This window comes from Gymnoscopelus braueri, assembly GCF_963280865.1.
Source record: "Gymnoscopelus braueri genome assembly, chromosome: 13".
Classification (NCBI taxonomy): domain Eukaryota; kingdom Metazoa; phylum Chordata; class Actinopteri; order Myctophiformes; family Myctophidae; genus Gymnoscopelus; species Gymnoscopelus braueri.
In genome coordinates, this window is record NC_137615.1 from 9322943 (window position 1) to 9340087 (window position 17145).

Genomic DNA, 17145 nt, shown 5'->3' on the forward strand with positions numbered 1-17145 from the left:
AAGTCCTTCCCACCAGACTCAACCTTTCCATCTGGTTCCACTCCACTCAGGTCCCTCATTGCTTGCACCACACCACAGAACAGGTCACTGAAACACTGTCACACATCTTGAGTGGCTGTTATGCATACAAAGGGATGTACATAGCACGCCATGACAGAATAGTGGAACTCATAGCAAAGGACGTATCAAAATATCATGCGTCCTCAGTGAGAATGTACAAACATTCCTGTGTCATTCCATCCATGTTTCATCTCTGTGATAACCCGGACATCTTTACATCTTTGACAGCTAATACACCAGATGTTGTGGTTGATGAAGAGTCCAGAGAAGTGTTTGTATTAAGAGATAGCCTGGACCTTTGACCCTAGCCTAGAGGAAGCCTTTATGACCAAGGTCATTGAATACCAACCACTACATACCATCTCAGAGCTGGGCTATAGGCGCAGACCAATTGTTTTTTTATATTTGGCAGCGTATAGGACATACCCACAGACTGGTTGTTAGAGGGTTTCAACAACTTGGGATGCCCAAAAGGGAGGCAAAAAGGCTGGCAAAGTACTGTGCCATCTCTGCTATAATTGGCAGCCGCCGGAGACGCTGTTACTTATGCCGATAGAGTACTGAGTGACATGCTTATTGTATAATGAAGACATATGCCATGCTTTTGTTTATGTAACCTTAACTATAGTTAAATGTGTGTGTGTGTGTGTGTGTGTGTGTGTGTGCGCACACACACTGAGTGGAGCTCACCTCCTTGCTAGCACCAGATACCATCTCACACAGTCACACCGACATTTACACACAGAGGTGTCATTTCCTGTATGTGTCCCGAACTTGAACTTCACAAAAAGTCTCTACATTGTGTGCGCACACACACACACACACACACACACACACTTGTATTTTTCAGACATGTTAACCACTTGAAGGGCAAGACCCCTGTGGTAGAGGTTTGGGTTGTGTAGCTACCTTAGTTGCCATGATGGAACTCCAAATGTGGGCAAGAAATCAAAAATTAGCTAGAAATTGATAATTTAAAATATGCTCCTCTTTGACTTAAATTGTACGGGGAAGAGGCTCAGGAGGAGCTCTTTTAGCCCATATACTGTTTGGGAAGGAGCTTTTTGCTGATGCATTTATTCCCCCTGCCTGCCTGTGTTAAAATAAACCCCTTGGCTTAATACAATAAATACTTGGGACACAGGCTTCTCTGGCTCTTGGTGTTGTTCATGAGAGCATTCTCACAATGCTCATGTTTTGTGTCTACTGTGATGGTGGATGTGATGGGTGCTGCATGCAGGAAGCTGAGTGCTATGTCCAGTTGTAGGACAGTAGTGGTACTGCAATGCCTTGTCTCTCAGCACCATCTAGTGGATAAAACCTGTCATTGCGGTTCTATGCGTTTCATTTTTGGACCATGGATGATATAGCCTAAAATGTGTGTTATGTCTGAGACCTGCTGTACGCAAGAAAAGAGCAATGCTCTCATCAACCTAATTCATACAGTCATGCTAATTTCAGCAAGCGCCACTATGTAATCCCATGTTTATTTACAGGCAGTTCTGGGGCATAAATAAATATATATATTTTGGGGAAATACGTCACGGCAATACATGGAATATTTAATTAAAATGTTTAGGTATTCCACAGTGAAGCAACAGGGCAACAATCTTATTTCTAATAAGACGTAATGGACAACTATTAACAGTAGGTTAAATATATATTACCATAACACATACATATGAAAGACCCAACTGTGTTTATTTATAATTTATTTACACAAAATACACAAATACAGTGGCATTACAAATGAAGTCTTTACGGTAAAATGTGGGGTGGAGGAGGGAGACAACATTTAATCCAAGAGTCCACAGTGAAGAAGAGATGCATTGTGGGAGTCGTGACCGTCTCCACTGCACGGATAAAATGCAAAAAATGCAAAAAAAAAAAAAAAAGAATCACTTAAACCCCAGTATCCGTATGGTGGGGAAAGCTTTAGCCGAAAATAGCAGACGAACGGCTATTTTCAGCGAAAGCTTTTCCCCACAATAACAGAAAACAGAAGAGACACTAGTATAGAGCCCTGAGGTACCCCGGAGGTCAACCATATGGGGGTTTAAGTGGTTAAAGAACAGTGTGACGCAGACGTGAGTCACTGAACCCAGCAGACTTCATCATGAGAGAAAGATAAGAGAAATTAACTTAAATTAATAGTTAAGCTTTTTTTTTCTTTTTTCCTTTTCTATACATACAAGGGGAAAAAAAGGGAAGAACTACAATGAAGTAAAGCATTCACGACCTCTCCGTACATGATCGTCATGAAATCATCAGAAGGATAACATGATCATTATGAATCGTACTACACACACAGCCAAGAAGATAAAATGCAACATTTTGGCCAAAAGGAGGCACCTCGTATGTACACAAGAAAAACAAGTGAAAAGTAAAAAAAAGAAAAGAGAAATCACCACTACAACCCTTTGTTCCCCCACCACCCCGCCCCCCCCCCCCCTTCTACAGAACCAGGCCTACAGTACATGTACAGTATAAAACAAACCGTTCTACCACACCGAGTGACACGCCTAGCAAATATTTACGTCCTGAAATCTCCGCTCGGGAGGAAGCGCGATGCCTCTGTTAAGTCTTTTTTTTTTCCTTCTCTCTCTTCCTTTTTCTTTTTGGTGACAGGTGGTACAGTGCTGTCCCAGTTCCAATGACTGGCGGACAAAGTGTCTGGTGGTGATATATAAAAAGGAGGACAGGGGGGGGCTGTGCTGCGTCCTGTGCCCCGTAGCACCAGTTATTAGTCAGGTTTGTTGTGTGAGCCCAACCCAACCCCAATTCTGCCCGCATCGATGACTCCTTTTCAACGTTTAAACACCTTTAAGACCTGGAACGCATCTGTGTCACTTTAAGATTTCTTTGGCTATTCAAAAATAGCAGATAGACATGAGCTTGTAGATCTGCTATTTTTGAAAAATCTTGAAAAAAAAATATTTTTTTAGATTTTCTTTTCAAAAACTGTCCAAAAACTAATTTAAAAAAAAAAGAATCGCCTCAGGTCTTAATGGGTTAAACACCTACGTTATGTGTCCGTGCATATAAAAAAAAACGGACAAAAGACAATCCAAAATGCCACCTAGACTCAAAACAGGCTGCAGGATGGCCTTTTTTTAGTGGTTAGAGACAGTCCTGTACCCCCCCGGGGGAGGCCGCAGGTTTCAAACCTCCAAAAAGAGAGGTTCCTGTCGCGAAAGCATCAATTCACTGTTGGCTATATTACCAATGTTAACCGGATGCGGGGGGGAAAAAAAACGTTCTGAACAGCCGTGCAGAGAGAGAGAGTCCGACGGGGTTAAAAAGTGTGGTTAGGGAGGCAGGAAGAGGGAGTTTCTCAACAACTGATAATAAAATTTAAAAAAAAAGTCCTCTGCTTCGTGAGCTCCATCTTTGTTTGTTTTTCCTTCTTCTATACACTAAGGCAGACCTACAATGCCGTTTTACACAGAAGACACACACACACACACACACACACACACACACAAAAATAATACAAAAAACAGGCTAAAAACCCCAAAGTCCTATAATTCGTACGATGTGACAAATAATCTACGTTCCAGGCTTTTAAACCCATTAAGACATGGAACGCATCTGCGTCACTTTAGATTTCCTTGGCTATTCAAAAATAGCAGATATACAAGCTCATAGCGCGGCACCGAGTGCCGCGCTATGAGCTTGTAGATCTGCTATTTTTGAAAAATCGTGAAAATAAATCTTTAAATTTTTTCCAAAACTGTTACTTTTAAGGATTCAAATTCAGAAGTAGCCAAAAAGTGGCAGATCTACCAGCTCAGGCTTCGATCTTGTGGATTTGCTACCTTCGATGCTTTTGTGTGACGCTGTAAGTATGATCAAGTAAGGCCTTCATTTAACGCATTAAGGCCTGAAGCCGTTTCTACAAATGTCTCCTAAATCGCAACAGTTATTCAGAAAAAAAAAACGTATGTTCGATATCAGTGGTTCTCAAACTTTTTCATGTCAAGGGCGCCCAAACGTATATGTATTTGGCCGCCGACCCCCATCTCAAAATATTTTGTTCCAGGGACACCCAGAAGCAAAGATTGTAGTTAAAAATGTTCGCTTTAAAATAATATATATTCAAAGATTTGCACACATTTTCAAAAATAGCAGATCTACAAGCTCGTATATCTGCTATTTTTGAATAGCCAAAGTGTAAAATAATGCTTTTTTAGCTCAACTCAAAAAAGGTGACACAGATGCGTTCCAGGTCTTAAGGGGTTAATTCACAGATCGCCCCTGTCGGCACACGGTGACCTGAAGAGAGAGAGAGGCGACGACGCAACTACGGCTACTGTGTTTCCATTCAACAGTCGAAGACTAAAAAAGGAAATTTTGCGCGCAAGACAAACATTTAAAATAAGAAGATGGCCCCCTAAGGGTGTGTCCACCAATACATTGACACACACCGTGGGATCTTTTTATGTGTAGGCGGCTATCGGAGGTCTCTCAGAGCACACACACACAACACATTGGTATGAGTCATGTCAGATTCTCGTTATCTCCTTAAAAATACGATGATAGGATTTCAGGTTAAAAACAAAAATCAGCAAAATTGCCTTTTAATTACAAAAAAAAAAGTAAAGCAAATTAAAATGAAAAGAAATGTCAAAAGCGTTTAGCAGAAATTTGCCGTTTTCATCTTGTCCCTCTTCTTCTGACTCGGTACTTTACAAATTCACATAAAACCATAGGGAAACGTAGTTAATGCAGTGGGAAAAAAGCACAGTCCAGCCTTGCTCACGGGCCAGAAACCCGAGGCAAAGCCCTATACCTGACAAATGTTTTAAAAACACACGATATCCCACTTAGAAAACACCAGGAACCGTCCTCCTTGTAAACACAAAGTATAAACGCACCTTTTCTCAAAAGAAAAAAAAAAGAAAAACACAAACCCATTTTCTTTTTAAAAACAGCCAATTGGGGAATTCGTGGAGTGTAGGTTTTCTCCAGTTTGCACCGTCTTGGCTCTAGTCTGCGCATCTCCTCATAAGTTCTCTTTAAAAAACGACTATGACAAAATCAATCCCACTCACGTCATACTAGCTTTCAAGACAATAGAAGTGACATTCTCCATTTAGAAAAGAAAAAGTCAACAAACATCAAGTAAGTCAAGAGAATGCGGGGAGAGGTTCAGACAGGGTGTTAAGTTGTCGAAATCACAAAAATATAACAAGAACGAAACAATTTAAGACATGAGAGAGAAGGAGATCAGGAATTAATGGCTTTTTTTTTGCCGACTGACGCCGTTCAACGTTTATCTTTCTGGTTTACTGTCGGGCAGGCGGGGGGGGGGGGGGGGGGGGGAATAGGGGATGGGGGGGCAGTGTGTGCTGGTGGTGGTTGAGTCAACCGAACTCGAACCCCCCTTCCGCCTCTTTCCTTCCCCATCACGAGACCCGCTCTTCCTCTATCAAAGGGGACAAGGGCGTGGACAAACTCTTGTGCAGGAGTGAGTGTGTGTGTGTGTGCATGCGCGTGTGTGTGTGTGTGTGTGTGTGTGTGTGTGTGTGTGTGTGTGTTGGCGTGCCCAACGTTACGACGTCGAGCCTTTTGGCTCAGCTGAGGGTTTGCGCCAACGCTTTCCAATTAAAATTATTAGCCGGCACCAGTGTGGATGCTTGTGCAGTTGGTGGTTTCAGAGTCCTCTGTGTGTATGTGTGTGTGTGTGTGTGTGTGTGTGTGTGTGTGGTGCGGGCTGCGGTGTGTGGAGCCCCTCTGTTGTTGTTGGAGAGGAGCCTCATCGTGGGGCTGCAGACTGGAGGCCGCTGGGCGTGACGCGAGACAACCCCTGAAAGACAAGACGGTGACAAAACGGAGAACAAGAATTAAATGGATTGGTTCCATAAAAAAACAGTTTCTGTCATCTCTTGGGAGTCGTTCCTAATTCAACCCATTAAGACCTGGAACGCATCTGTGTCACTTTAAGATTTCTTTGTCTATTAAAAATAGCAGATATACAAGTTCATAGCGCGGCACTCGGTGCCGCGCTATGAGCTTGTAGATCTGCTATTTTTGAAAAATATTGAAAAAAATATTTTTTGATTTTTTTCAAAAAAGTTTTTTAGAAAACATTTTTAAGAATCGCCTCAGGTCTTAATGGGTTAACAGCCAACAAATAGTGAAAAGCTCTAAATGGGGGACGCCAGCGTGAAAGTGGTTAAGGACGCTGTAAAAAAATACAAGAGGACTGGGGAGGGGTCGACGACACTCAATGCTCAACAATCTACCAAATCAACTCCCTTCCTGGAATTCATTCATGGGTTTAGGCCAGCTACAACGCAGACAGACAGATGGAGACCCACCCCCGTCATAATAACATTCACCACAGGGGGTTTCAATTCCACATTTGCAGCTCATTGTCCCCCTGGTCTGTAGTAGTGGCATGGCTGGGTTATGCAAAGCAGATCTTAATTATTCAAACATTATTCATGAGCTGAGCCCTCGTCAGGCCGGGGCGTCGCCGCAGACAAAGACCTAATCATTTTGTGTGTGTGTGTGGCGTCAAGAGCCTCAGGTAAGCAGGACATCAGGATGCAATGGCACCACAAGAGAGAAAATATCACCCGCTCTATTAATCACACGAACCCTACCATTACGGTTCTGGGCGTGTCTTAATATGTGAACATTCGTCCCAAAATTGCAGATCTACAAGCTCACAATGCGTCGCATTGTGAGCTTGTAGAGACGGCGAAGAGATTTGGTGTAGAGGGAAGAAGGAGGGGATGGAGTATAGGCCCTTGGGGGGGACCCTGGTCAACGAAGTATATAGGGTACACATTCATATGTTTGTGTATTTCTGCCACTTCATCTAAAAGCTTCCAGTTGCGTTCTTTCTATGTATCATGTTTAGATATCGATTTGTCACTTCCAGCATACCAGATACAGTATACTGTATATAGATATACGTGGGGCGTGTTTTGTACACTCGCTACAAAACATTCAAATAGTCTTTCTGGCAGCCTTTAGTGCTGGCCAGGTATATATCGTCGCTATCAGGCAGAAACCTCTTATCTCCAAATTTCGACTTTTTAAAGTTTTTTTGCCCTCAGAGAGAGGTGAGGTGAAATAGGTGAAAATAGCCAATAGACAATCGCAACGCATCGTGAGCTTGTAGATCTGCTATTTTCACTATTTCAGAGAAAACGTCCTTCCATCCTGACAAATGGACACCCAAGGTCTCCACCTGACGGCGATGTGTGGCCCTACTTGTGGCCCTACTGAACACAGTGACGTCAACTCTGGTCACCTTCCAAAATCTGTTGAATAGAGAATTCTGTATATGCTCTCTACAGTTCAGGCTATGGGTGTAGCATGGGCAATTGACCAATAGAGTACCACCGAATCAACAAAATTAGTAAAATACCACTAGTAATTTGCTATTTGATTTGGCGTTTGTCTGAGATGGGGAAGGGACAAAAAGAGCAGGTACAACTCAGTCCATGTGGTGGCACTGTTTCCATATTGTATGCTAGTACCTTCCCTGGGCTCTGCAGCACAATGGCCATATCTGCCTATTTTTAAAACACAATGAAAAAGAAGATCATGTCGTGTCCAAAATTCCTTCAGACAAAGATGATCGACAATAATGCAAGTTGGGGGTTAACACTCCAGTTGAAAATATGTCACTTTTCATCTAGGATCAAGTTTAGGTTCAGGTTTTACGGGCCCGATATACTGATCAATCGGTGGGCGATCAATCGGAGCATCCATAATGATGTTTGGACAGACTCCATGTCATCATGCACTGATACACGTGACACAAGTAGCAGTAGAGTCTAACTTGTCTGCAAGTCAACTACTTAACCACTTCAGCCATTAACCCATTAAGACCTAAGGCGATTCTTAAAAATGTATTTTGAACAAAAAGATTTTTCAAAAATATCTAAAGTGACACAGATGCGTTCCAGGTATTAATGGGTTAAGATATTTAAAAAAAAAAAACGAATCCTTAATTTCTAAAATATCGTCCCTGTCGGGCGGGAAAACCTCATATCTCCAAAACTGTTACTTTTTCAGGATTCAAATTCAAAAACCTTAAAAAAGTAGCAGATCTACATGCTCAAAGCGCGTCGCGAGAGCTTGTAAATCTGGTACTTTTGATTCTTTTGTGCGACGCCGCAGTATGATCAAGTATTCAATTACGGGGAAAAAAAACACAAAAAGTTAGAATATGGTTTCTGCCCGACAGAAAAGCTATATGCTACTTTTGCAAAACAGCCCAGATTCATCTCCTGCTACTGGCATACAAAGAGGTTTCTAACCCCCCCCCCCCCCCCCACACACACAGGCCAGGCTTCACTCTGCCTGGAATAGACCTGGGTTCTAAGAATAGAACATAACGTGAATGAGAAATCATATATGGGCTGAGTTCTCATAGCTCTGCAGCTACCACCGCATTTCATGACACAGCTTCAAGGGCCAGAGGTTCTCAGAAGTGGGGTCCGTCCTCGGACCCCCGTGGGGGGGGTCCTTGAAGGGCGGTTTCCAGGGGATCGCCCCCAGCTAAAATGTGTTAATACTAGTCCATACCCCGGGCGGGGATGTACGCACTTAAAAGTTATTTGCAGACTTTTGGGCTATGCGCTGTATTAGCCTTGATACAAGACATGTCATATTTTATATATCATTATTATGACAGATGACCGTCTTGATCCAAGGCTAGTGCTGTATAACCAGTGGTTTTCAACCTTTTTTCATGCCAGGGACCCCCTAAATTGATATACATTTGGCCCGCGGACCACCATCTGAAAATGTTTTGTGCCAGGGACCCCCAGAAGCAATTTGAGTTAAAAATGTTCTCGTTGAAAGATTATCATATTCAAAGATATGCACACATTTTCAAGATTTTTCAAAAAAATAGCAGATCTACAAGCTCATAGCGCGGCACTCGGTGCCACGCTATGAGCTTGTATATCTGCTATTTTTAAAATAGCCATGGCTAAGTGGTTAAAATGATTCTGAGGCTATATGTTAACTCATTTATAGCTGGGGACCCCCTGGTAGCCCCCCCAAGGGACCACTGGTGGTCCCCCAAGGACCACTGGTTGAAAACCACTGCTGTATAAGCTACCCAAATCAGTAGGCATGCAGCGGGTTGTCGTGGACCCCCCAGCGAATGCTTTCGCGGACCCCCTTTCCCCAGGTTGGGGTTCACTGAGCTAAAGCTATTTGTGCCGACAGCCGTGTGTTCCTCTGACTGGATATCTACTCTGCCTAGCTCTGACAGTTAACCCATTAACACATTGATTGCCTAGATCGAATATATATTCTTAAATTTTTTGGGGGAAAATTCCACAAGGGGCGACCTAACACAGCTTTGGAATGATCGATTGTCTCTCAGAGAAGAAAAATGTGGAGGTGACCATAGATATATATATATAAAGGCTAGATGACTCAACCGCGCTAATGGCCAATGGAGTACGACGTTGCCACATGGCGGCCATCTTGGGACGGTCATTCATAACATTATGTCTATGGTGCATGTACTTTGAAATAACCATAGCGTGCTCAATTTTCATCCGATTTTCAAACGGTTTGGTGTGTTGTAAACACCAAAGATGTATTTATGATACTGCATACTTAATGTTATAAAAAAAAAAATACATGATTATAATTATAAGTATGCAGTATCATAACTACATCTTTGAAAATCGGATGAAAATTGAGCACGCTATGGTTATTTCAAAGTACATGCACCATAGACATAATGTTATGAATGACTGTTGCAAGATGGCCGCTGTTGAGCTACGCTTGCGACGCCCCCTTGAGCCATCTAGCCTTTATATATATCTATGGATGTGACATCATTCCAAAAAAACGTCACTTCCACCCACCCCAATGATGGGATTTTCAGAAAAACAGCTGTAACTCAGTTTCTTTTTTTTTCATTGAAAACCACCCGTTTTCAGCGGAGCAAAGCTCCAAAATGGCGGATCGCGGTTGGAAACTTGTCGTTCCCATGGATACACAGATCCTTCCGCCTAATCACAGGAACCTTTTTCGTGTTTTTTTTTTACACAATGTCGGTTCCACGGCATTTCAAATATCATCGGATTGAGGTAATTATACGCCGGCACGGGGATAGAAAACTATGTTTAATATCTTGGCAATCAATGTGTTAAGACCTGAGGCCGATTAAAACATTTATTTTTCTAAATCGTAACGCTTAAAAATATATATATATATATATATATATATTCAAAGATTTGCACACATTTTATTTTTTTTCAAAAATAGCAGATCTACAAGCTCATAGTGCGGCACAGAGTGCCGCGCTATGAGCTTGTATATAAGACGCTGTGCTCCTCCGTTGTATCAATGTCGGGTAACCAACGCGCTAACGCTGTTAGCACCAAGACCTGACCGTAGCCCCGTAGCTTAAGTCTACCCGGCGACTGCCCCACTGGTTGGGACCGTGACAACAACATAGTACATCCCATAACACTGGGGGAGCGTAACCATGACAACAGACCCCGTGTGGCCGCGCATGCTCAGTAACCTCCTTCACAAAAAAAACGTCTTTTAAACTGCTTACATTTGGGTGAAAAATGGCGTTCGTGAGTGTCTTCACATGGTAATGATCATATTCCCGTGTGTTCAGATCAATTGCTGAACCCACTGAGGAGAAAAACGTAGCATCAAAATCTGTTTTAAGCACTTTAACCCCAATATACATATCGGCTATTAGAAATAAATGAATATTGCCATACGGTGGGCTCCCTAGCCCAAAATATTTTCAGAAGGGTATCCACGGCCAAATACATAATATGAATTTTAGGATCCTTGACATGAAACATTTTTAGAACCGCTGCTCAAGGCCGCAGCGTGTCGGGAAGTATCTGTGACAAAAAAAAATAAGAATCTCACTTCCTGTTTAGGGGAACAATGGGGAGAAGTGAGATCCACTGAGGACACAGGAACCATCGTTTAGCTGTTTAAACACAACATCTGTCGATTTGTAATAAGATAGAAAATGATAAATGAAGTAAACTTTGAGCATGAGTCTTTCGGTGCTAGGTACTGACTGTACTGCAGTGGTTCAAACCTTTTCATGTCAAGGACCCCCAAATTGATATGCATTTGGCTGCGGACCTCCCATCTCAATAATATTTTGTGCCAGGGACCCCCAGAAGCAAATATTTGTGTTGAAAATGTTTGCTTATAATATATATATATATATTCAAAGATTTGCAAAAAGTTCAAGATTCTTCAAAAAATTGCAGATCTACAAGCTCATAGTATCGCACGAAGGGACGTGCTATGAGCTTGTATATCTGCCATTTTTGAATAGCCAAAGTATAAAATATGGTTAAAGTGGTTAAAATGGTTGTGATGCTATAGAGCACCGAAGTCTGACGTCACTGCCACTAGACTGCCACTAGAAGGCGCTGTTCCACGGGTTCGTGGCTTTATTTTTTGTGTTGAAACCCCCATTTGGGAATCTTCGATCACGTCATATAAGAACTGTGTTCCAAACATAAACACACCACCCTGGCGTTTTTTGTCAGGGGGGTGGCTCTGCATCGTTTATGATATTCATTCATATTTGATACAGCCTGTTTCTGGCGAAAATGGAATTAATTCTGCCTTAAAAGTCTTAAGAACTACTACTTCCGGGTCTGAAATCACTGTCCCCACAGCAGCTGCGTTCATGGGAAATGTAGTCTTTGAGTTGTTTGACTCGTTTCTAGTGTTTATATTGTGTTACTCTTTGGGTAAATGTGTACATTTACACCTTCAGTCGATGCTTCATATCCATATGAGTAAAAACGCCAGGGTGGTGTGTTTATTTTTGGAACACAGTTCTTATATGAAGCGATCTAAGATTCCCCAATGAGGATATCAATACAAAAAGTAAAGCCATGAACCTGCGGAAAGCGCCCTCTACTGGCAGTGATGTCAGGACTTCGGTGCTCTATATTAACTAATTATACTGGGGACCCCCCTCCTTTATACATAATAGTAATTGTATTTGTTGGTGACATATATAATTGTGTTGATTTTTTTGTTGCCATGTTGATGAATTGAATACATAAGACCACAATGGAAAACAAGTCCCCAGAACCTTTTTTACGTCATCCTTTTAGCCTTAATGTCTGACTGTACCTACATGCCGTTTACATTTCTGACTAATAAAGTATTCAATCAATGCATTATTCAAGTATTATACTACAGTATAAGTACAGTGGTGGAAAAAGTACTCAATTGCGTTACTTAAGTAAAAGGTATCAATACTGCAATGTAGAAATACTCTGTTACAAGTAAAAGTCCGGAATTCAAAATTGACTTGGGTAAAAGTACAAAAGTATTGGCATCAAAATGTACTTAAAAGTACCAAAAGTAAAAGTACTCCTTATGCAGAATGTCCCATTTCAAGTTTTCAAATGTATCCAAATATTTTGAAAATAGCCGATCTACAAGCTCACAATGCGTCGCGTTGCGACGCATTGTGGGCTTGTAGATCTGCTATTTTCAAATGGCCAAAATGTATATAGGGCTGAAGTGGTTAATGTAGGTTTTGTAATAATAATCCAAATCTACGTAACTAGTAACTAAAGTTTTCAAATAAATGTAGTGGAGTAAAAGTACAATATTTGGATCCGAGGTGTAGTGGAGTAGAAGTAACAGTATTAGAAATTGGAAATACTCAATACCCAAGTACAAATACCTCAAAATTGTACTTAAGTACTGTACTTAAGTAAATGTACTTAAGTTACTTTCCACCACTGTTCAAGTATTTTTCAAGTATTCAATCAATCAATCCCCCCCCAACAAAAATGTTCACGTTGCGTTACCTGGGATGTGGACATGCGCGAGTCCTGCCGTCCCGTCAGGTCTGACGAGGAGATGTTGACGGGAGCCCCGCGATGCAGACGCATGGCCACCTTCCTCTGCTCCCTCTCCAGACCTGGTGGATGGAAATAAAGGCGGTGCACAAGGTGGTGCACAAGGAAAAGAGAAGAGAAAGATGTTAAAAGATATACATCTATATTAGGGGTGGGACGATATGGGTACCTCACGATATATATTGCAAGAAATTTCACCAACGATATATCACGATATCTGAAAATATCGATATATTGCGATATCACGATATATTGCATGAAATTTCACCAACGATATATCACGATAGTCCTTGTATTCAATTCATAAACACATAAAATAGCACCAAACAGTTCAAAATCATCATTACACAAATACAGTAGGAAAAACAACGTATCACAAACTTAATTTTTATTTTTGCATTTTTTTAATATCGATATTTTTCGGCAGTATATCGATTAGTTATCGCGGGAGAAAGTATCGCGATATATCACGATATCGATATATCGTCCCACCCCTAATCTCTATATATATATATATCTATGTCTAATGGTTTTTGGGTGGACATTATCAGCCACTTTATCATGAACATTTTACAAGCCTTTTTTTAGCATCTACAAATTATGTCGGATTAAGACGGAACAGAACAGAGTGGATTTTTTTATTGTTTTACCATCAGGACACAGTACATTAATCCATTAAAATGCGGGAAAGCATCCGGGTCATTTTAGATTTTTGCGTTGACTAAAAAGAAAATAGCAAGATAGACAAGCTCAGACGCGCTGCAAGCTTGTATATCTGCTATTTTTGAACTACTGATTTAGAGGGCATTTTGTAGATTCGGCCTCCATGTGAAGGGCCGTTCACGCTGAGGCACTAGAACTATAAGAATATAGTTTTAAAAATCGTCAAGTGGATGACAGAGTTCTCACCAACTATAAAAGATATATAGTTATAGTTATAGTGCGCTGGTGGACAAACACAATGTTGTATTGTATTAACCCATTGAGACCTGAAGCCGATTCTACATGTCTCCTAAATCTTAACAGTATTCTGGAAAACCTATGTTTCTATATCAGTGGTGCTCAATCTTTTTCATGTCAAGGACCCCCAAAATGATATGTATTTGGCCGCGGACCCCCATCAAAATATATTCTTCCAGGGACCCCCAGAAGCAAAGATTTGAGTAAAAAATGTTAGCTGTAAAACAATATATATTCAAAGATTTGCACACATTTTCACGATTTTTCAAAAATAGCAGATCTGCAAGCTCGTAGCGCGGCACTCGGTGCCGCGCTACGAGCTTGTAGATCTGCTATTTTTGAATAGCCCAAAGTGTAAAATAATGCTTTTTAGCTCAAATCTAAAAATGACACAGTTCCAGGTCTTAATGGGTTAAGTTGTTACTGTCCGTTTTGTGATGCGTGTGTGTGTGTGCGTGCTGTACGTGCGTGTGTAGTACGTGTGTTCTCTGTACCGGTGTGTGAGGCGGGGTTGAGTGGCGATGGGGCGGCTGCTGCATCCTGAGCCGCTCTGGGTCGTCCCGAGGCTGCGGGCGCGGCGAGGGCCCTGCTGGCCCCCGCGGGGGTCCTACCGGGCCTCAGCCTCTCCTCTCTCTCCCTCCTCTCTGCATCCTCGACCGCCCTGGTGGCGCCCTGTGCACCCTGCGCGCACACACACACACACACACACACACACACACACACACAGTAGATACACGTTTTAGCTTAGATCCCAAAGATATTTTTGCTACCACATTCTGATTCTATACAAGTAAGACGCGCGAACGCGGGAAGCGAGCGCAGCTCGAAAATAACAATAAGAAGAATAGAAAGGAATGAGCAATTGTAGAGAAGCTATTGTACGCCCCTCCCCCCCAAAAATCTTATTTATTTGACTGTATGTGGCTCTGTTTTTCTTAAAAGTGCAAATTAGTCATTTGTAATCCCATGTTACAGCATAGCTAGCTAGCAAGAAGAAATCTAAAACTGTCCTCAAACTAAGGCGTTTTCAACTTGCCATCCGGCCTGAAATATGCACAAATGACATGGAATTCTAGATTTTTGACTGTTTCAGCATTTCATCTACCGTATTTTCCGCACTATAAGGCGCACCGTCAGTGCGCCTTATAGTGCGGATGCGCCTTATAATCCGATGCGCCTTATATATGTATCAATATTGGTTCCCTTGGTTTCCGCTCTATAAGCCGCACCGTCAGTGCGCCTTATAGTGCGGATGCGCCTTATAATGCGGTGCGCCCTATATATGAAAATAATACATTTATTGAAGGTGCGCCTTATACTCAGATGCGCCTTATAGTGCGGAAAATTTAAGGTAATTCCATAAAAAAATATCCTGATTTTTCTGATTTTCAAAAACACCAAAAATAGATCTACAAGCTCACTTTCGCTATTTGTCGTACTACAAAGTATATAGATTAATCCTGTATATCAGTGGTTTTCAACCTTTTTCATGCCAAGGACCCCTAAAATTGTTATACATTTGGCCGCCGACCACCATTTGAAATGTTTTGTGCCAGGGACCCCCCAGAAGCAAAGATTATCAGTTGATTCTCGCTTTAAAAAATATATAAATATTCAAAGATTTGCACACTTTTTCAAGGTTTTTCAAAAATAGCAGATCTACAAGCTCGTAGCGCGGCACTCGGTGCCGCGCTATGAGCTTGTAGATCTGCTATTTTTGAATAGCCCAAAGCTAAGCGGTTAAAATGATTGTGACGCTATGTTCACTAATTAAGCTGGGGACCCCCTGGTACTCCCTCAAGGACCACTGGTGGACCACCGGACCACTGGTTGAAAACCACTGCTGTAAATGCAAGGTAACGCAAGGTAATGCAAGGTAAACAAAGGTTTTGAAACCTCTGTATCTTTCAACAAAGTGGAGTACATCGTATCTCAAACCAACAGCAAAAACCACGACAGAGCTACAGTACAAACAAAACAATAAGTCCTTTTCGGACTTTTAACTCACAAACTTGAGCATGTTCCAGTCAAAGACGTAGTCGTACGAGAAGCCTTGTCTGTGGAACAGATTCCTGAACAGCTGTCGCAGGTACGAGTAGTCTGGCTTGTCGTCGAACCGCAGCGAGCGGCAGAAGTTCAGGTATGTGGCGAACTCCGCTGTAGTGGAGAGAGAGAGAGAGAGACGGAGAGAGAGAGGTTGCCGTGTCATGTGGGTTGTGTTAACGCATTGGTTCTCAACCTATTGCATGTCAAGGACCCCCAAAAATGTACACATATCAAGCCCACAGACCCCCACTTGAAAAGATATGCCAAGGACCCCCATAAGAGAAGATTTCTTTACGGCTAGAGCAGTGATTCTTACAACTAAAGCAGTGATGATTCTCAACCATTTTAATTTCAAGGACCCCCGGTTTGATAGGCATTAGGCCACGGACCCCCATTTGATACCATTTTGATGTCTGGGGACCCCCCCCAAACACTGTAGTATCATCAGTGTTAATTTAACTCTTGAGAGCGTACAAATGCTAGCGTTTCATTTGTATGCTCTCGGAGTTACAGACGCATAAGGGTCCATTTGGTTCCTGTAACGGTCAATCATTCGACTAGGGACCCCCGGGAACCCCCTGAGGCTCCTCGGACCCCACTTTGACAACCCCTGTGTTAACCCTTTAAGACCTGAAGCCAATTCTACAAAATGTCTTCTAAATCCCAACAGTATTCTGAAAAAAACGTATGTTTCTATATCAGTGGTGCTCAAACTTTTTCATGTCAAGGACCCCCAAAATTATATGTATTTCGCCGCGGATCCCCATCTCAAAATATTTTGTTCCAGGGACCGCCAGAAGCAGAGATTTGAGTTACAAATGTTCGCTTTAAAACAATATACATTCAAAGATTTGCACACATTTTCATAATTTTTCAAAAATAGCAGATCTACAAGCTCGTAGCGCGGCACAAAGAGCTTGTAGATCTGCTATTTTTGAATAGCCAAAGTGTAAAACGAATGCTTTTTTAGCTAAAATCAAAAAGTGACACAGACGCGTTCCAGGTCTTAACTCATTCACTGCCTGAATTATTTATGGCCGTGTTTGCCCACTGCCAGAGATTTTTCATTGAAAAAAAAAAAAGTACTCAGGAGCCGAGATACATCATTTTTTTGTTTTAAGTTAACAAGGAAGTGGGGAGTCTAGATCTTCGAAAAATCATATCTCCTTTGTCTTTGAGTCAAATTGAAAAAATTGAAATTACGCTTTTTACG

At 41.8% G+C, this 17145-nt stretch overlaps 1 protein-coding gene across 2 annotated transcripts in view; it reads right to left on the reverse strand.

The window, feature by feature from the left end:
• Positions 1–1755: 1755 nt before the first annotated feature.
• The window catches only part of csnk1da (casein kinase 1, delta a), a 41796-nt gene continuing 26406 nt past the window's right edge, over positions 1756–17145 (reverse strand). Inside the window, exons 6-10 of one of the 2 annotated variants that reach the window (XR_013934307.1) lie at positions 15895–16043; positions 14381–14567; positions 12876–12988; positions 10616–10698; positions 1756–5869 (exon numbers count right to left, since the gene is read on the reverse strand). Coding sequence is in view for 1 of the 2 variants with exons in the window: in XM_080447148.1 (XP_080303274.1) it covers positions 5819–5869; positions 12876–12988; positions 14381–14567; positions 15895–16043 (500 nt within the window). In the remaining variant the exon portion in view is untranslated. The remainder of the gene's footprint in view (positions 5870–10615; positions 10699–12875; positions 12989–14380; positions 14568–15894; positions 16044–17145) is intronic. The other variant, XM_080447148.1, reaches the window with a different exon arrangement.